Source organism: Temnothorax curvispinosus, unplaced genomic scaffold, assembly GCF_003070985.1.
Source record: "Temnothorax curvispinosus isolate PA1 unplaced genomic scaffold, ASM307098v1 QBEX01018012.1, whole genome shotgun sequence".
Taxonomy (NCBI): Eukaryota; Metazoa; Arthropoda; class Insecta; order Hymenoptera; family Formicidae; genus Temnothorax; species Temnothorax curvispinosus.
In genome coordinates, this window is record NW_020227792.1 from 12,208 (window position 1) to 32,547 (window position 20,340).

The 20,340-nt window shown below is 45.1% G+C and overlaps 1 protein-coding gene across 4 annotated transcripts; it reads right to left on the minus strand.

The window, feature by feature from the left end:
• LOC112468067 (metabotropic glutamate receptor-like) lies at positions 1 to 18,506 on the minus strand. 4 transcript variants are annotated; one of them, XM_025037098.1, is made up of 10 exons: positions 18,277 to 18,506; positions 17,092 to 17,231; positions 12,296 to 14,249; positions 8,737 to 9,082; positions 7,705 to 8,188; positions 6,716 to 6,831; positions 4,489 to 4,760; positions 3,363 to 3,747; positions 2,641 to 3,112; positions 1 to 160 (listed from the first exon to the last, which is right to left on the minus strand). In XM_025037098.1, the coding sequence occupies exons 3-10, from the start codon at positions 12,844 to 12,846 to the stop codon at positions 24 to 26; spliced, it is 2,763 nt and encodes a 920-aa protein (XP_024892866.1). In that variant the 5' UTR covers positions 12,847 to 14,249; positions 17,092 to 17,231; positions 18,277 to 18,506; the 3' UTR covers positions 1 to 23. The 4 variants fall into 4 exon arrangements, with proteins under 4 accessions (XP_024892866.1, XP_024892864.1, XP_024892863.1 ...); XM_025037096.1 differs by having other exon boundaries at positions 17,092 to 17,621; XM_025037095.1 differs by having other exon boundaries at positions 17,092 to 18,077.
• Positions 18,507 to 20,340: the final 1,834 nt, after the last annotated feature.

Consider the following 20,340-nt stretch of genomic DNA (forward strand, 5'->3'; position numbering starts at 1 on the left):
GTAGTCACGATGAGGGGGGTGGTCTACAATTGCGCCACTTGCTCGTTGTTGGTCGTGCTAGACGTTAGCGAGATCTCGGTGACCCCCACGGACGTCCGCACCGCCGCGGTCAGGGCGCCTTGCAGGGGCACGTTCTCGCTCGCCGACTCGCAACCCGTGTCTGCAAAAATAAAAAATCGAAGCTTCATCAGTCACCTGGGTAGCCGGGTGGAGATGGGGCGGAAAACAGGAAGCGAACGTCAGGCTGCGAGCGCCTGTGGAACGCATTTAGGTGCTTTCCATTTACATCAAAACTCAGATAATTCTCACTTGTGACGTCGTTCTATCTTTTTTGGCAATTCATGAATAATAAAGACAGAATGACATCACAAGTGAGAATTATCTGAGTTTTGATGTAAATGGAAAGCAACTATTGTCGCGCACGCTCGAATTCCGCCGTGGAGAGATAGATAGAGAGAGGTCCTTCCACCGTTCGAGTGTCAAGTCAACACGTGCCGTCGCGATAAAATAATTGGATTTCTTCGCGTCGACCGTTGCGTTGGCGACATTCCGCTGCTGGCGGCAAGAACTTTATTACGAATAAAATAATTTCAGTAACAGACCGATCTTTTCGAGGGAAGAAGGGAAACGCTCGTTACCACGTCGCAGTCGTATCGAATTATATGACGTCAGAAGCGAGAAGTCGCGCGGACCGCGTTTTTTTCCCCTTGCGTGCCGCAAAGCGCTCGAAGCTCTTCCGCTCGCAAATCGATGACGAACTGAGAAATTCTGATCGATTATTATCAAGTGGATTAAACGGAAATCTCGCTTCTACTTTCTAACAGAATCGTTAATTTTTTTAACGAAAATGTTGAAATGCAATGTAATTCTCGAACCATAAATTCAAGGTCCATTTCCTCCGAAAGGGTGGGACTAATGCGCGCAGATTGAATCGTACGCGCGGAATAATAAAACACTAATGCGGGATGATAAAAAAAAACAAAGTATGTTTTTATCGATGAAACATGCCGAGTGCGATCGAAGAGAGGCTGGATTTATTTCGACAAAATAAGAAAGAGGGAAGAAGAAAAATTCGCCTGACTCCACGCTTGTGACATCGAGGTCGTAGTTTAATACGGCTGGGAAGAAATGGGAGCTTAAAAATTCGCTTTTTTAAACGAGAGAACGACCGATATTACGTAATCCCCGTCTCCGAATGCAGCCGCGAGACATATGTACGATATCCGGCCGCGACACGTGAAATTTCTAAAATTTCCCGCGGATAATCCGCCCATAAATTCGCAAGAGAATAAAGGACTGAAGGACTGGCGGTGGCGCATATTAAGTTAATAATTTAGCACCGTTTAGACCGAATCATCCGGGGCGGGGGGGGGGGGGAGGACCATTAGCGGGCGCGCGCGCGGACGCCCTGTAATCCGCCTCGTGATTGCGTAGCCGCTGCTGGGCGATGGTTAATCACGGGCTAGACGGTAGCAATAACGATTTTCACGCGGAAAATTAACGTTATTAATCGATCGACTTGAAAAGAGCTCGTAAAGGGTGAAACGACCGTTAAAGCCGAGCTGTTCTCGGACGGCCGCGTGCTTATAAATAAAGTATTTAATAAACTAAAAGCTTTCAGAATCTCCGCGCGGATTGGCCCAGATTTTCCGGCCGGGGCCGTTACAACAGCCGCGTTAATATCGAATATCAAGCCGTCGCGTCTCCCGCGTATCGATTACTTTCTTTTCGTGCGAGAGCGGCCGAACGGCGGCACGGCGCGGAGGCGATTCGTCGTCTTCGTCGACGGCTCGGATCGGATGTCACATCGGATTCTTCGATACAACGGCGAATTCAGCGCTGGATTTACATTGCAAGGCTTTTTTCAAGCCGTCCTGTAGAAAAGGGAAGGTCCACTCCTTTCTTATTTTTTACATTATTATTTATTCCGCGTCACCCTCGCGTCGCGCGCGGTCTGACAATCAACCTCGTAGGCAAAACTCATTGAATTGACTCATTCAAGATTGAATTGAGGGGTCTAAATTAACGTTACCGCTCCTCTATTTATCTCCTTTGTAATCTTATCATCATCTTCATAATCATCTTTTTAATCTCCTCGCTACTTTTTTCTAGACTTTTTAACAAATTTTTCAATATCAATTCTGCCAATTCTTTTAAAATATCAATTTGCTCATCTTATTAACTAAAATAATTATCAAACATATTATTTGTGCGTTATCAAAACGTGCATCAAATGTAGCGAGAAAATAAGGGATTAATTAACGTAATTAATCCCTCATTTCCTTGCTACATAATAATTAACAAACATATTATTTGTTCGCTAGCGAGATATAGCGAGAAAATGTGGGATTAATTACGTTAATTAATCCTCCATTTCCTATATTCGATATACGTTTTGATAGCGCTCAAATAATATGTTTGATAATTATTTATAGCTAATAAAGATGAGCGAATAGATATCTTATAAAAGGATTAAGTAATTAATTGTTGTTGTCCCCAAGAAAAAGAAAAGTTTTTTGCGGTGTGCAATATAGTTTTGCTCATTTTACCCGAAAAAAAGATCCTACGAAATTAACATGTCAGATCACGTAGCTCGGGATCGCGGGACGAGATCGTAATCACCAACGAGTTCAACCTCACATTTCGTCATGGACGACGCGCCGGCGCTGCTGCCCTGCTTCTTGAACGTGCTGCCCATGCAGACCTTGCCGCGTATATTCTTGTCCGGCTGGAAGACGATGATGTAGACCTTGGGCGAGTAGAGGCAGACCAGGGTGACAGACGCGCTCAAGCTGATCGCCACGCAGAGGGTCGTGATCTGCGTCTCGTGGGCGTTCCCGGTGCCGAAGTAGATCGGCACGAAGGCGAGCCAGATGATGCACGTGGTGTACATGGTGAAGCCGATGAACTTGCTCTCGTTGAAGTTCTCCGGGATCTTGCGCGTCTTCACCGCGTATACGGTTGAGATGAGGATCAGCAGGGCGTTGTACAGCTGGGAGAACAGGAAGCTCATGTCCTGGATGTTGCACTTGAGGATCACCTGACGGCGATCCGGATACGAGTACCTGGTCCCCGGCGGCTCGATGATCATCCAAACCAGCGTCAGCACCACCTCGGGAATCGAAAAGAAACCGTCTCTCTCTTTGTCTTGATGAAAAGAAACGCGTGAGAACGGGACAAAGTGTCTATTTTGAACCATATTTTAGAATACCTCTAATTATTATAAGTATACTAGATATTTTCGAAGATTACGGATCTATCTTTTTTATTCAAGATTATTAAAAATTAGATACGTAAATGAGAAGCACTTGGTTCGAAATGGGAACTTCGTTCCCCTACAATCGGGACCTGAATCCACTTACTTGGAAGGCGATCAGCGCGGCCGCTATGCAGACCTGTGACGTGGGGCTGATGTACCGCGGTCTGACGGCGGACCTCGAGGCCGAGTCGAAGATCCTGGCGATCCGGTTGGTCTTGGTGAGCAGGGCGCCGTACACGGCGCTGAAGCTCACGCCGACGCCGAAGCGCTGGAGGACGCAGGTCGCCGTGGTCGGCGTGGCGAGGAGCAGGAAGGTGTTCAGGTAACACACCAGCACGCCCGCCAGCAGGATCACGGTGAGTTCTCGTCCGGAGGCGCGGACCACCGGGGTGTCGCGGTGATGGAAGAGCAAGCACGCCACCGCCAGGGTCGCCACGATTCCTAGGCAGGATATTACCGCAGGTGCGATGGCGAAGGCGCTGCTCCACCTAACGAAAGGAAGTAAACGTGCAAACCACGTTTATTTAATTAGTATAATCTCTTTTTGTTAACCAACGCCCATTTTTGGAAAAATAAATAATAATGCTGCGAATTTCAGTGATAATGAATTCTCTTTCAATCTATCGGACAACACTCAACTCTGGGAAAGCAATTTTATTTTAAACTAATAACATAAATAATAATGAGTGTGCGATAAACAATCTATTTTTGGCCAATTTAATAATTTTATTTTAAAATTTTATTTTAAACTTCAACAACATAAATAATAACGAGTGTACGATAAACAATATGTTATATCCGCCAATTATGGGAAAAGCAATTTAAACTTTGTTAAAATAAATAATAATGAATATATACAATGATTTATAAATATAATTCTCTTTTAAAGTTTTTATTGGGTCGTCGCTAAATAAAGTCCATCGAAATCCGTCAAAGTTTTACAGAACGCTTTTGCATAAAACGAATTTACTTATTATATGTACTTATATAATTATATCTACTTATTATATGTACAACTCTTAAAATTTTTAAAGAATAAAATAAAATTCTTTTTTTTATAATCTTTAAAGCTATAAACCATAAACCCTCAAACTAAATTTATCTCTAGTTTTTCTTTTATCCCGAATTCTGCGATCGTTTCTATTAATCCTATATAGGATTAACATTCCGCGATATCTCTCAATGATTCTCAGCGTCGGAATGTCGAGGAAAGACGCGTGTGCGTATACCTGATATGATGGACCGGTAACTGATAGCACCCTCGTTTGTCAGGATGCGGCCAGAAGCCCGGGCCGCAGTCCATGCAGGTGTGCTCGTCGTAAACAAACTCGTACGCCTCGCATTGGTCGCACACCCAGCAACAAGTGTCACCCTGTTGCTTCTTTATCATACCTGGCTCGCAGGGCAACGAGCACGCGGAGATCGGTATATCCTTCGTCCCCCGCGCCCACACCATCTCCTCCGTACGGATGTCCAGGGAGTTGTACCATTTGCCCACCACCTGTCGACCAGAGATTTGGCACATGGTTGACCCGCCAGCTGAACCCCCGCAGGCGCAAATGTCTCGTTTCGCGATTTCGAAGCCAGTCAAATTTTCCGTCGGCTGCCAGTTAATCGCGCGCGAGAGAAAAATAGATAGATAAATAAAGAGAGAAGGAGAGAATGATTCTAAAATTTCTTCCACATTTTATCCGTATTTTAAAATAAAGATTTTTAAAGTTCTTTCTCTATTTTATCCACGTTTGCGTAATTTTCTTTTAAATTGCATTTTTATATGGATTTACGTTGCTTAATTTGTAAATTAAGCAACAATAAAACTATGAATAACTTATTTTTCAAATGCTCTTTATTATCGCAAATTGTTCAATTATTAATTATCAGTCCAATTGATTTAATTTGAATTATATTTTTAACGTCAATTTTATTGCTTCATTAACTTTTAATTTTCTCGTTCTCTATAAACACCGTTATATTATTTTTAGCTCGAGGGTTTCATTTTACCTCGGCTACCCCGGGCAAAAGCGGTTTCCCGGAAGCTCGCAGACTCTCGAAAGTACAGCCGTCGGGCAACTTTAATTACTCGTTAAAAAGACAGAGCCACTTCTTTGCGCACTCGCTTCGCCCGATTCCGTGTCGCGTCACATCGATCGCGCCGACTTTACACGGCGTATTAACGAGCTCGACGTTGTAGACAGTGGTATTCAAAAAAATAAATAGCGTGACGAGTAAATAAATAGCGGTAGTTTCCCGATTTGACAACCGTGATTACGCTAGAAACACGCGACGTTTGTAGCTGTCGAGAATTTTATTTCGACCTGTTGTATAACAGCGAAAAATGTCGGGGCAGCATTTTTGGCATTGGCTTCGCAATTTAAAGCTCCAACTTAAACACTCTTAAAATAAAGATGGACACTTTGCTTTGCAATTTTGCTCGAATCTGGATAAGGCTTGTTAGACCCTATCATCAAGAGTTCAATCATTAACGATTGCAAAGTTCGAAGTTCGAACGCTGTTCACACAGATTACTCGACCACCGGAAAACCTCTATTGATCTCTGAGTGATAATGTTAAAGTTCGAAAACCGAGAAATGTTGATGCAGCATTTTTTATGTCGGCTTTACAATTTCTAGATAAAAATTATAAGGTAAAATTAAATACTATTTTGCCCTTTTGTCCGAATTCAAATTGGGTTCGTTAAAATCTATCTTCAAACGACTGTAATATTTGAGCATGCAATTCAAACACTTTCAAATTGGTCGATCATCGGAAAATGTCATGCGGTGCTTCGTGCATGTGTTAACAAGTGACGATGAGAATTAAAATTCGCGAAAACCGAAGGGTATCAGTGCAGCATTTTTCATATCAACTTTACAATCTCCAGACAAAAAATTTATTAAAATAAAATTAGACACTCTGTTTTGCCATTTTGTCCGAATTCACACAAATCAGGTTCGTTAAATCCCATCTCCAAGGTGTTCAAACGACTGCAATGTTTGAGCACAAAATTCAAACATTCTCAGATTGCTCGATAATCGGAAAATGTGCGCTGCTTCATTCGTGTTAACGAGTAACAATGGGAATTAAAATTCCATGAAAACCGAGAAGCATCAGTGCATTTTTTATACCGACTTTGCAATTTCCAGACTAAAATTCCATTTAAATAAAATTCAGCACTTTGTTTTGCCATTTTGTTCAAATTCAAATCAGGTGCGTTATAGAACTTATCTCCAGGGGATTTTCATCGGAAAATCTCGAGCGCTACCTTGTCCGCGTATTAGCGGAGCGATGATGAAAACTAAAGTTTGCGAAAGCGAGAGGTGAAGGGAGGGGGGCGACTTCCTGGGGAGTTCCAATTGAATTTATCGCTCTCGGCGGGCAGAGAGTTCGTTCAATTATGCATCGGCGATGGGTATAATAGCGCGTAACAATAATTAGAGCGCTCGGAATGAGCCTTACCCGATAGTGATAGCCATTCGCGCCATTGTTGTTCGTCCCCTTGCGAAAATTGAGGATTTCGTATCGCGCCAGGCCATCTCCGTGCTCGTCGAATTTCACCAAGCTGCCGGCGGCGTCTGCAAAATAACTCGAAATGGCTGCAAATTTCCGTCGCGGCCGCGAGCCCCGAGGCGAGACATTCAGCCGCAAATTAATCCATAAAAGCTATTAACAATAAGTCTATACATGAACCTAGAGTTTATTTCAACGCTTATTCATGTTACGTGCACGTCTTCAAAAATTGATGTTTTCGGACAATTTAATTATTGGCAATATTAATTATATTATTGGCAATTTTTCTACTTCTATTATATTCTTCAGTCTTTTCTACCCCTATTACATATATAACTCTTTTAAATTTGGTTAACTAAACCCGAAGTTATACGCGGCGATCAAAGTTCCGAGGTCCATGTATATGGACAGTGTAGCCTCAAGTGGTTGAGACTTGAAGTGTAGCCTTTAAGAGTTACCGGTTTAACTTCGATGACGACAGCTCTCTCGTGTAATAATATTGTTCAACGGAAGCTTAATAATATCCCGAAACAAAGACTGAAAAATGAAACAAGAAACGTCACGCGTGCGCGGACGGGAAGATGCAATGTGAATAACTCTCAAATTCGATTTGACAGCACTCTATTTTTGAAAGATTCTCACTTTTCATGAAGCCGACAGGATTCAATTCTTCTCGATCGATCGTTTCGCCGATTATCCCATCCAACGCTATTTCATCGAGCATTTCTTTAGCGTACCCTCTTCTCCCGCCCACCCTTCCCGGCGGTTCTTCAGGCACCCTTGGAACGAAAGGGTGTAAGACGAACGAAGGAGAAGAGACAGAGGGGAGGAAAGAAAAGAAAAAAGAAGTACAAAAGAGGCGAACAAACGGCGCGTCGCGCCGTCACGATTATTCCCGTTTTGTGCGGAAGACGACGCGCGCCGTCATCGATACTCACCTACAAAGGACACGTTCAGCAGATAATTCTTATAGAACGCGCCGCGGTCGTAGTTGGCCATTGACGAGCATATGCCTTTTCTGTGCCCGCACAGGTCGTGGCGCAGCTTGTTGAGCGCGAGGGCGAACGCGTAGACCGCGTCCACGACAAATTGCACCTTGGACTCCTGCTCGTAGCCGCTCGCCGCGTTGAGCCTGAGCTCGGGACGGCAGCTCTGATTGCCGATGCCGGTCCTCCATCCGACCTGCGGGCCGAGACGCTCGTAGGCCGCCGTGTCTCTCCGCAGAGTGCAGCCGAACACCTCCTCCCAGTACTCGCCGAACCACGGATTCCGCCGATTGTTCTCGGGGGTGAGCGATCCCATGTAACTGTCGAATTCGGGGATGTTTTCCGATTGCAGCTCGACGGTGATCGCGCCTTCGGCCTCTTCCTCGAGACCCTCGACCAGCTTGCCCTGCCGGCCCCAGCCATCGCTGGCCAGCCACTGTGACATTCGAGTCGTTGTTTGAGGAATTTTTAGAGCGCAAAAATCACCGAAACCCCGTTTTTATTTCAGCACAATAGTAACAATGACGAAGATGAAAAACTGAGTTTTCATAGAAATTTTATTTCAAGGAAAAAAAACCGCGAGACAAGCTTCAAAACAATTTCGATACGCTTCGGAAAACAACTTGCTGGCAATACGAAGACCCTGCACAAGAAATAGCGAACGTTTGGAGAAAACGATAGCTTTCTTTTATCCTCGATGTTTATCTGACTTATTTCCGCGTTTCTTATTTACTTTTTATTCTCTGCACTATGCGCGTTCCTTGTTTTAAATATTTAATTTATTATATTTATTATTTAATAGTCGAATAAGACTCTGTATGTAGATCGAAAAGTATATTTAATAGTTATTAAACTATTTTTGTTTTTGAATTTAACATCTCTCGATTGCTCGATAGCTATAAACTAATAATAAGAAGAGATACAGGGCTGGTTCCATGCTACCAGCGATGCTATGGCTCTACAATAATTATCCCGGCTACCGACCTGAAACGGCTGGCTGAGGTTTGACCGTCTCGCGGCCTCAAGGATGCCGCGGGCGTCCTCCGCCCGGGTGAAGAGGACAATCGCGCGGGCGTTCGGCTTTTTGCTCAGACGCTGGATGATGTCGTCGAACACTTTGTCGTCGGCGGCGCTAGGCACCTTCAGCGCGGCCGCGATGCAGACGTTACGCTCGGTCGCCTCGCGCGTGAACACCTCGATCCCGTATTCGCCGTAACTACCCTCAGAGTACACGGTGGAGACGTACGACCAGTTGGCGCTCTTCACCACATCGACCAGCGCGATCGACTGGAAGGTGTCCGGCGGTACCGTTCTCGCGAAGTAGTCGAACCTGAAGATCGAATCAGCGGAACACTGGGAATGCACTCGATTCGACTTGAGACAGTCAGAATGTATGTGATTATTTATTTGTTTTATTTAAATATATGATTATATATTTTTTATATTATATATGTTAATTTATACTATATATTATTTATTTTCCAGGCTTAGACAAGAAGGAAATACAGCAATCGTACCACCAACAAGGTGCACGCATCAAGAGATTATGCCGGAAAGATAAAAACAGCTACATGGAAAGGATATGTAAGGAGATTGAAGGCCATCAGCAGAGAAACAAAACCAGGGACCTCCTTTTCAAGAAAATCAAACAGATAACCCGAGATTTCAAACCGCAGTCGATGAGCATATACAGGACGAGCAAGGACGAACCTTGACGGAGCACAACAAAATCTGCAAGAGATGGCAAGAGTACTGCCAATCCCTCTTTGAAGATCAAACAGAGAAACTCCTTCAGGGATACCCCAGCATGGCTAACCAGGAGCCTGAAATACTAAGATCAGAAGTTGAAGCCGCCATTAAGAAACTGAAAACGGGAAGATCCGCGGGAGCGGATGAGATTGTGGCAGAGATGATCGGTGTTGGCGGCGCCCATATGGTGGACCTGCTGCACGTCCTGTGCAACAAAATCTGGAAATCTGGGAGATGGCCGGATGACTGGATGGCAGCCATATTTGTACCCATACATAAAAAAGGCCCAACAACAATCTGCTCTAACTACCGCACAATAGCTCTGATCTCCCATCCAAGTAAAATACTGCTCCACATCATTCATGAGAGGCTGAAAGCTTACATCCACCCGGAGATCCCCTAAGAACAGGCAGGATTTATGCCGGGGCGAGACACAAGGGAACATATTTTAAACATCAGACAGATAATAGAAAAACTGAGAGAGTTTAACAAATCCGGATATCTGTGCTTCGTCGACTACCAAAAGGCCTTCGATCAGGTAAGATGGGATGGTTTATGGAGCATCATGACAGAAATGGGAACCCCGCAACACATCACCCGCCTTATCGCCAATCTTTACAAGGCTCCAGTGACACAGGTGAAAGTGCAAGGTCACTTAAGTGATCGATTCACAGTGCACAGAGGGCTGCGTCAGGGTTGCATCCTCTCTCCGATACTGTTCAACTTGTATGGGGAATGGGTCATCAGAAAGGCCGCATACAACTGGGACGGCGGAATTACCGTTGGAGGAAGGAAAATATCAAACCTCCGATATGCGGACGATATAACGCTCCTGGGAGAGTCAGAAGAAGAAATCACATCAGCCTTGATTGCCAAAGTAGAAGAAGTCAACAAAGAGGTGGGCTTGAAAATAAACACCGCAAAAACCAAAATGATGATAATCAACAGATCATTAGAGGGACAATTACTTCCAGACTATGTAGGCGGAATCGGAGTCGTGAGGGACTTTATATACTTGGGCGCAAAAATAACAAACACAGGCAGCTGTGAACCGGAAATAAGAAAAAGAATCGCTATGGGGAAGACTGCAATCGCAAGACTAACACATAGAAAGACCGCGGCATAAGCAAAGAAACAAAAATAAAGCTAGTAAAAACACAAATATTCCCCATCGCCTACGCTGCCGAATCCTGGACAATGAAGGCGGCCGACGCTTTCGAGATGTTTGCATGGAGACGTATGGTCAGGGTATCCTGGGTCGAGAGACGCACAAATGTATCGATTCTAAACGAGCTGAACATCACAGATAGACTAACTAAAAGCATTCAAAGATCCATCCTACAGTACTTTGGCTATATAATGCACAGGGACAACGACTCTCTGGAAAGGCTGGTAATACAAGGAAAAGTGGAAGGAAGGAGGCCCCGAGGGCGATCACCAACGCAATACGTCGATCAGATCGCCGGACTGACGGATTCCTCTGTATACGATTGCATCCGTACAGCAGAAAACAGAGAAGAATAGCAAGAGAAGATACGGCTATTGTAGATTGTCACACATTATCACGGTGCCCGGCACCGGACTACACGATTAAGAAGAAGAAGAATTATTTATTTTATAATTTATATTATATGTTGTAAAAATCTATTTGGTTTTTATACTATATACGCATTATATATATATATATATATTTAAATAACGCTCGCGGAAAAAAAATCTCAGAAGGCTCAAATAATTAGAAATCAATAAATAAAAAAGAGAGGACATAAAGCTACAACAGGATGTTTGTTTCGTAATTTTCAATTTAATTTAATTTAATTTAATTAAAGATTACGACACAAACATCTTATTGTGATTCTGTGCCTCTATCTTTTATTTATATATTTTTTTCTACTGTAAGAAAGAAATTTTAAGACTATCGTTAATAAGAAAGTGAAAGACCAACAGTTTTAATATTATTAATTAAATGGGAATCTATTATTATCAATCCTGGATTACTAACAATTCATCTTCTAGATATATTTGGGAGACTAATGATTAGTAATGGGAATCGATAACTTTTAATTAACGTGCAACCTTGAGATATACGTTTAAATGATCGTTTCTGCGAATGTGTACTCGTCAAAGTCAGCCATAACGAGTGTTTGAACAGTAGTAGGAAATCTTCCTATGGCAATTACTCGCGAGGTCGACAAACGATGTCAAACTAACAAGCATCTGACGGGAATGTCAGATGCTCACATTAATTATAATTGAGACCTTATCGGGCAAATCGAAAATTGTTCGAATCAATAATTGATCAAACGTAAGTTTCGAAAAAGGAGATTATAAATTTTTCATGAAAAAGTCAAAGTTTATTCGAAAGCTATATGAATTCTGAAGTATAATAGACCGATCGTTCAAATATATAAAGTTGTAAAGCAGACCTTTGCGAAATACGACTCGAATAACTCGATAACGAGCCATTAAAAAATATATATTTCTAATTAATCGTGCTCTCATGGAGATTTGAAGATAATCTACGATTATTAGATTGGCACAAAACTTGTTTTATCGTTTTTCTATCTCTCCTGTCATTTTTGTCATTCCTTATTAAATTCTATCTTAAATAAGATCACTTTTTCAACTATCAAAAAAAAAATTTAAGTTACTTCCAAAGAGAGAAATATTCTTCTATGACATTTGCAAGCTTACTTTTCGAACTGCAGTTTCCCACTTTACTCGAGAAGTCAACTTTTGCGCCAATAATTTAATATTTAAAAGTGTACCAACTTTGACTGAAGAATTTATCTACCTGGTCTTGTCGCTGAGCGCCTTGGCCGTGGAAGCTGGCGATATCTGAGGGATGTGAAAGAGCCGCAGCAGATTCGCCACCTGCAACGACACCGAGCTGTAGGAGCCGCCTACGACCCCGAAAATGGGCCCCGCGCTCGCGGTCCTCTTCACCCTGGGCGTCGACTTGTCCGCGCACTCCAGCACGCTGATGTCGATGTTGGACAGAGACGCCCGGACGAAATGCAGGCTCTGATTGAGCGCGTACGTATCGCGGCCGCACGTGTCGAGGATGTGCACGCCCAGCAAGACGCCCGGCAAGATCTTGTCCTGCTGATTGATCTGATCGACGGCGAAAAGCATCGCCTCGAGACGCTGCACGCCCCGGTGATAGATGTTGGGCCCGCACGCGGTTGGGCCGCCGCCCTTCTCATGCACCGGGAACAGTCCGCCCAGGACGATGTCGCCGGGTATCAGCACCGCCTCGTTGTGCATCCTCAACTGCACCATCGACAGGGTCGTCAAACGCTGCAGCGTCAAGATCAGCAGCAGCAACGGCCAAGGCTGGTGCATCTTAACTGCCTTGATTGCGCGCCGTGTCTCACGCCGCTCTTGACAGTCCGCGTTTTCTCGTGAGGTAATCCTAGGATCCTTGGTCCGTCGCGCCCGTTACATCTGTCGGGATGAAGTTCCTACCTTGAGCCGAGCGCCTATCTCGAAGCGAAGTGTTTTCCATCCTCTGCTCCTTGATTCTCTCTGCATTTTCGCGATCGATCGGCACACTGTTCTCCTCTCGTTAACAAGCAGATAAATTATTTCCCTAACATTGAATTGACGGTATTAATTGCTCGATTACAGCCGGGGTCCCTTGGAATTTCGAGATTAGGAATATTTACCACACTCCCCGCTAGCAAGATCCCGGTCAACACGTAGGAAGACGCTTCTTCGATTCGCGCGGGGAAAAAACTAAAACACCGGATTCCCCGCCAGCGATCCTGGTATTCGCGCACCACTGACCGCGAGCTTTTTGATCGTCCTTCGATCGTCGCTCGACCGATCGGACGCGCTTTTTCGCGTTAGGCATCCCTTCGGGGGAAAGTACAGACGATAAAGAACCAATAAATCCCGGGAGTGTGCGTCGAGCCCGTCTTTCACGAGTCGCCTCGGGCGTTCCTCGGATTCCTCACGTTGTATATTATCTCTGCCTGAGTTTTCCCCGCAGCGATTTCTTTTTCCTCTCTCTCTCCCTCTCTCGTCTCCGCTTTATTCCCTGAACAAATACCAGAGTTCGGTTCGAGAAAATGGGCAAGCGACGAGCACGGAATTTTCTCCGGAACTCTTCCAAGGAAGGCCTTAAAGCGTCCGATGCGATTATCGTGAATCCTAGTTGTTCCAATGAACGGTTGTTCCGGAATCGGAATGGGCGAAGGTATCGGGCGAACTCAGGTGCCGGAAAGATCGCTCGACGTCGTTTCCAGCCTCGGTGTCGTCGTCGTCGTCGGCCTTAACGTCCTCATGGCCATCGAGAACCTCCCTCCTTCTCCTCCTCCTCCTCCTCCTCGAGCTAGGGTTCCGTTGAATTTCCGGCTCTTCTTCTTCCGTCGTCGTTATAGAATAATCCTCCTTCCCCCTTCCCCGGACACGCGACTGTCCCTTCCCTTCGTCTTCTGTCTTCCAGGATATTACTTTTATCTCGCTTTCCCTATCGTTTTTTTTTCCTCAGGTGAATTTCCGACTCGTTACACGGATTTAATTTCACCGAGTCTAACGAGCATGAGATAACGGCGAATCCGGCTTTAAATCCGAGATGGCATATCGGCGTAGTCTTGTTTTGAATTTCAAAGCGACGACGACCCAGTTCGAGGACGACGGCGACGAGGCGCGACCGCTTCGCTGCTTCTGTTCTTCCCCATTTACGTCCTTCTCAAGATAAGGGCGGTCGTGTAAGGGCCAGAGTCGTGGGTTTCGCGACAATCCTGCAAAATTCCACAAACGATCGAATGGAACTGACAAGGGAAGGCTCGGAGCTCTGAACTTGGCCGATTTTGATGAAACTTGGCAGGATTACAGAAAAAGTTCCCCTAAATTTAATGATACCCTTATTTGGGTGTCGACAGTCAACCGTTCCCGAGATATTTTAATAATAAATTTAGTGGCATCTTTAGAGTAGAGTTCATTAGAATACCCACAGACGAGTATTTGTGACATAGTGAATATGGTATTGTAGACTCGAGTCATTTAAATCCTGCAATCATTTGATTTTTTTTATATAATAATGTTTTATGATGAAAATAATTATTGTTGATATAAAAAATAAATTACTTTAAATTTTAACATAAAAATCTATATTATATAAATTATAAAATATAAATAGTCATGAGATATAAAATGACGTATAAATGAAATAATTCTAATAAACTCTACTCTAAAGACGCCACTAAATTTATTATTAAAATATCTCGAAAACGGTCGACCAAATAAGAATACCATTACATTCGCGGGAACTTTCTATGTAATCCTGCCAGGTTTCATCGAAATTGGCGGAGCTGGAGTCCTGAGTCTTCCCTTGTGAGATCCCGATTTACTCGATTTGTTTATTACAGACGATCGCGTATAACGTTAAAAGAGTACGTCGTTGCGCGATCCGTCTAAACTTTCCCGGAAACGAATGGTCATGCCGCGGGAGGGTTGAGAGAACGAGAGGGAGAGCGGAATCTCCCCTCCTGGGAGGGGAAAATTATCGGCGGTGCGATGAAGGCGGCTTTCGAGCGAGCGGACTGCGCCATAGACAGAGAACTCGTATCGGCCTCTCGCCCGCCTATATCGCGCATCCGCTTTTCGGACTAATAATTTCGCCGACGACTTCCGGCCCGTGATTGCTCGGGAAACTGCTAATGCGTGCTACGTCCTGCATGCAGGGCGTATATGTATGTGCGGGCGTATCGGCATGTCGGAGCGCATATTGACGGGGATGGGAGGGGGGAGAAGGGCGCGACGGGGGTGGCGAAGATGGAGAGGAGTGGCAGCGTGGGCGAGGATCGGGCAAGGGCAAGGGCGCGAATATATACATATAAATACGGGTATATCGCGAAAATGTGTATATACACGTATATCTCGAGATTGCCACCGTAATCCCCGTAATCCCGTTTGACTCGAACGAAAACGGGAGAACGGGTCGTTTCTCCTCTCCTTCCTCTCTCTCTCTCTCTCTTATATGTTCCTCTCGTTCCCCGCAGGGTGGAAATAACGCGCGAGCGCGAGGGCGTGATTGTGTAAACACGCGTAATATCGCGAATCTCAATCGGGATCGCCCCGGTAATCCCGGTACCATTCGACCCGTCGATGAAACGCATGGAGGGAGGGGGGAGAGGACGGAGAAGAGGGCCGAGTAGGAGGAAAGCTCATTCCTCTCGCGTTCGGCGAGGGCGAAGGGGGGAAGTTGTAACCGCGTGGAAATAGCTCGCAAACACAAGGGCGTGATTATGTAAACACCGGTAATATCGCGAATCGCTTCGAGATTGCCCGAATAATCCTGAATAATTGTCCGACTTATCGAGGCGCGTGGCGCGCGAGAAGGGATGAAGGGGGCAGAGGGATCGGGAAAAACAGGAAGTTTTTCCTTCGCCATTCTCTTTTCGGGGGAATAACTGCGTGGAAATAACGAGCGCCGGGGAGGGAGGACGGCGGAATCGAGCGCCCAGATTGCTTCCGGCCGTTCGCTTCCATCGTGCATCGCCGCTAATCGACGGGCGTCTTTAATAATTTCCAACATCTTCAACACACAAATCGCGATCGCGATAGCAGCGCGGTGGAAAAAAACGCCCGCGCGGCGCGGCGACTCGCCTCATTTAGCTAATTAAAAAGCGGAGTTTAATGCGTCGCGCGACGTCCAATGCGGCGACACGTGTCTTTCTTTTACACACAATTTCCTCTCGCGATATTATTTTCATGTTATAAACATAAAAAAAAATCCTGCAGTAAATACAATAATATTTATATCACATATGTCTCCCTGGCAAATTTCCGTGGTATACACAAGTTTCATATTTAACAAAAAGACTCGATGTAAAATAATTAGCTCTTTTATGATGTTTTCCAGTATCGCTGTTTGCCTTTTATGCGGGAAAAGGTTAAGAATCGTAGAAAAAAAGAAATAATAGAGGTCAATACGAGACAAACAAACGAATCAATGAAGATGCGAAAAATTCAATCGAAGCGTAGACAAAGCGAAGTATACGAAGGATTGCTATATGTGTAATAGGGACGTTTCGATTCTTTTATCTTTAAAAGAATAATGAATCAATTCTCTGTCCAAACCTTCGACTTGTACCGGCCTCTACTGTTTCTCATTTTTACGCCTCGATGGTTTTTTTCTTAACAATTAGATCTTTACCCTCGAAAATAAATAAAAGATCATCGATATTAATTCAATATCGAAACTCACATCATATAACATAAAAGATTAAAAAATATATAATTTAATTTTACGATTTAAACGCTTAATATAAAATATATAATATGTAAATATAAATTAATGAGATAAAATTGATAAAAAATAATTTCTAATTTCGACTTTCTTACAACTCGACAAAATGTTTTTAATAAAATTCACTCTTGTAACTTTTATATTTGATTTAAAATATATAATATATCCACTTCTATGTGATAAAAAGAGAGAATTAACAAAACATAAGAGTTTAACAAACATGTAACATTATTTCCTAGCTGAAACGTTTTAAAAAAATTTGCGCCTCCGACAACTAACTAGATAATTTCCTTTGTAACTTAACGAAGTTTTTATCGCACGGCTGTACGTACCGATAATCGCCACGCCTCGGTGAAATTCTCCGTCGTGATAACAGCATCGATCCGTTCCAGGGGATCCAGTGGGAATTCAGGGCGATAGATCCTCCCGTCGGCTTTTGTCGCTCGTGCAGTCTCAACAGGATAAACCAATTCTTCAACAAACGAATCGTCTCGAATGGCTCTCTTCGAGTCCGCCCGTCGCACGTCGGCGGGCAAAATCCCCCCCGTCCTTCGTCGATCCAAAATCGATTCGTCCTCCCGAACGATCTCCCCGCGATCGTTTAAAGGTCGCAGATCGAAATCGCCGCCGCGTACCCCGCGCGCACCTTTGCCACCGGTCCGCGTCGTCCGACTAATTAGCCGCGATCGATCCTCTCGCAAGGCGAGAAACAACCGGACAACTCCTCGCTCGCGCTGCCTGCCTGCCTTACGAAGCACGTATCCCGATCCCTCCGACTTTCCCTCTCGTTTGTTTCGTCTTTCACTCTCTCCGCGCGGGGGTTGCCCGCGTAAAATCCCCCCTCCCGACACGCGACTCGCGTCTACCGGTGAAGAATCCGGAAAGTCCTCTCTCTCTCTCTCTCTCTCTCTCTCTCTCTCTCTCTCTCTCTCTCTCTCTCTCTCTCTCTCTCTCTCTCTCTTTTATCGCGCTGTCTTATCGCATTCCCGCGAATACTTCGACTCGACGACGCGACGGTGCGTGGGAAGTCGGACGTCTCGTGATCGGTGTTTTGTCATCGTTCTCGCGATTCGGCGAGTCATTCCGCGGGTCTCGAGCTACGTGCACGTCGTCATTGTTGGGCGTTGATCGGATGGACGAGATCAGATTCGAAGATTCTTATTCGTCACTCTGAATCCAAAGAGGACGGACATCCCTTAACGTCGCTTTTCCTGTTTTTCGCCCTCCTCGCGATCTCGCGGAATCGCGCGGATCTTTTCCGCGAACGTTCGCATCGGTGAGGAAAAACACGCTCCTCGACACTCCGCGAATCTCGAAACTAAACAGGAAGCGAAAGCTCATCACGATTTTCGCAGATTATATACCTCGGAATTTCGCGAATCCCGAGCCGCAAGGATTCAGCGGATGGATTCTTAGAATCGGGAATGAGAGAAAAAGAGAGAAGGGCAAGAGAGAAAGAGAGAGAAAAGATCGTTTCCAGCGGCTCGATGTAACTCGGAGACACCCTTCCGTCTCACTTTTAATCCCTTCGCAGTGGCGATCGGTCGGACAAGCAAACGAGACGAGAGAGAAGGCTAGGGAGAGGACTTTTTATCCCTCGCTCTCGCGTGGATGATCGTCTACTCGCGTCCCCGCGGGGGATGTCGTATCTCGCGCGACAGCGAGCTCGAAAGAGCGGGGGTGACGTCGCGATTGCAGCCGCCACAGCACGACTGGCCGAACGGGCCACCGAGCGAGCGGGCCACCACCGAACCACCCCCTTCTCGAGCGATACCACCCTCTTTCCCTTCTCATCCCTCAACCCCGCCGTTTCGCTCTCGGTTCCGCTCGGTTCCACCCGTCGTCCCTCTCTTTCTCTCCCTTTCTCTCTCTCTCTCTCTCCCTCTGTCGAGAAAGCGCGCGTTCGCCGCTCTCTCCGCCACGCAGTGCCGTGTTACGAGTCTGCGATTTTCGCGCGACTTCTCGTCTCCCGTGAATCTGCGAGTCCTAAGAGAGTAAGGGGAAGAGAAAGGAGAACCGTGGTCGGGGATCCTCGAGTGAAATTTTCTGGGATAAAAAAAGAAGCACGAGTCGGCTTTTTCGCGGCATCTCGAGGGGCGACCATTTTCCACTCTCGCCACTCTCGGTCGGCAGCCGAGAGCCGAGTGAAGAGCGTTTCTCCCCGCAGACGACGTCATTAAGATTTTTCTCTTGTAGTCTCTCTCTCTCTTTCTCTCTTTCTCTCGTTCCCTCTTACTTTGGAGTGTCCGACATGTCGTTGGCGGGGTCGAGAATTTCTCTTGTCTAACCGATGACACTCCCGGTCGCGGGAAAAAAGTTTAGTTTTGACACGGCGACGTCAAGCGTCATCGGCTGAGGCGATTATTGACTATTTCTGCAGAAACTAAAATACAATATCGAAGAGAAATATTGTTGAGAAAAGCGCGATACTATATTGCAGAAGCAAATGGATATCCGTAAGAAAAGAAAGTACACTCGTCGGTTGTCGAGAGAACCGAGCGTTTACAAATCCAAATCCATCACTTGCCTTTCTTGTTACGGAAGAAAATAGAGACGTAAAACGGCTCCAGCTGCAGCAAGACGCCTGGATGTAGAAGTGTTCAATTTTATTTGTCATGTTTGTATTTTAAATTTGATGCGCTTTTTCTGCCGCAGCGATAGATATAAATTATTCAATACCTTCTATGCGGAAAGCGGTTCTTCTTATTGCGGATTCTTTTCCGGAATCCCTTTCTCAGCGAAAACGTCGATGTGTCTACAGCTTCTGTGTAATTCCGAGAATTCAGATGCTAATAATAACGAATAATAATTATAATTATGCCGCAGACTGAAATTAAGACTTTGATCGACTAACTGCTTCGGGGGAGAGAAAGAAGGAGGACAGGTAATAAAAGAATATTCTTTAATTAATTTCTAAGCGGGCTTTTAATGGCGTTTTAATTTAAAACTTTAATCACACGAGTACACAATATTAGGTGTGTAAGTAGCATCACGTAATAAAAAAAGGGAAAAACTTTTTAACAGACCGAGCTCTAAGAGAAAGAGAGAAGGTAGATGAAATCTCAAGTGGTTCTAACTTTAATAGGATTTAAATGTAATCTTCGTAGCTCAGTCACAATGTACCGACGTTAAAAATCAGAATATTGTGGCAAAAGTAACGGGGAGAGAGAAATCGTTTCTCTTATCGGCAAAGGAACGCTCTTTCTTTCCTTTATAATTAAGATCAAATTGGACAGCATCTGTGTAGCGGCTGTCCGGAACTCACGCGCGTATAGACCGATGATAGCCGTGCGGAGTTTTGACGTCTCTCTCCGGGGAACGTCGAACATCCCCTCGTGGAGAGAAAATTCACCCCTCGACACATTTCCCGGTCGACGTCGTCGGATCATCGCGCATTTCCAGATGAGAAACGTCATGCCGCACGTCGTGCACACGACGTGCAGCAACAGGGATAAGTCATTTTATTGATCCGGCTTAATATCGCGCTCGCGGAGCTACCTGCCTGCTCGCCGTGTGTGTTCTCTTCTTTCTCTCGCACCGGGAGAGTGTAGGACGTCACGTGTCACGACGTATACATGGTA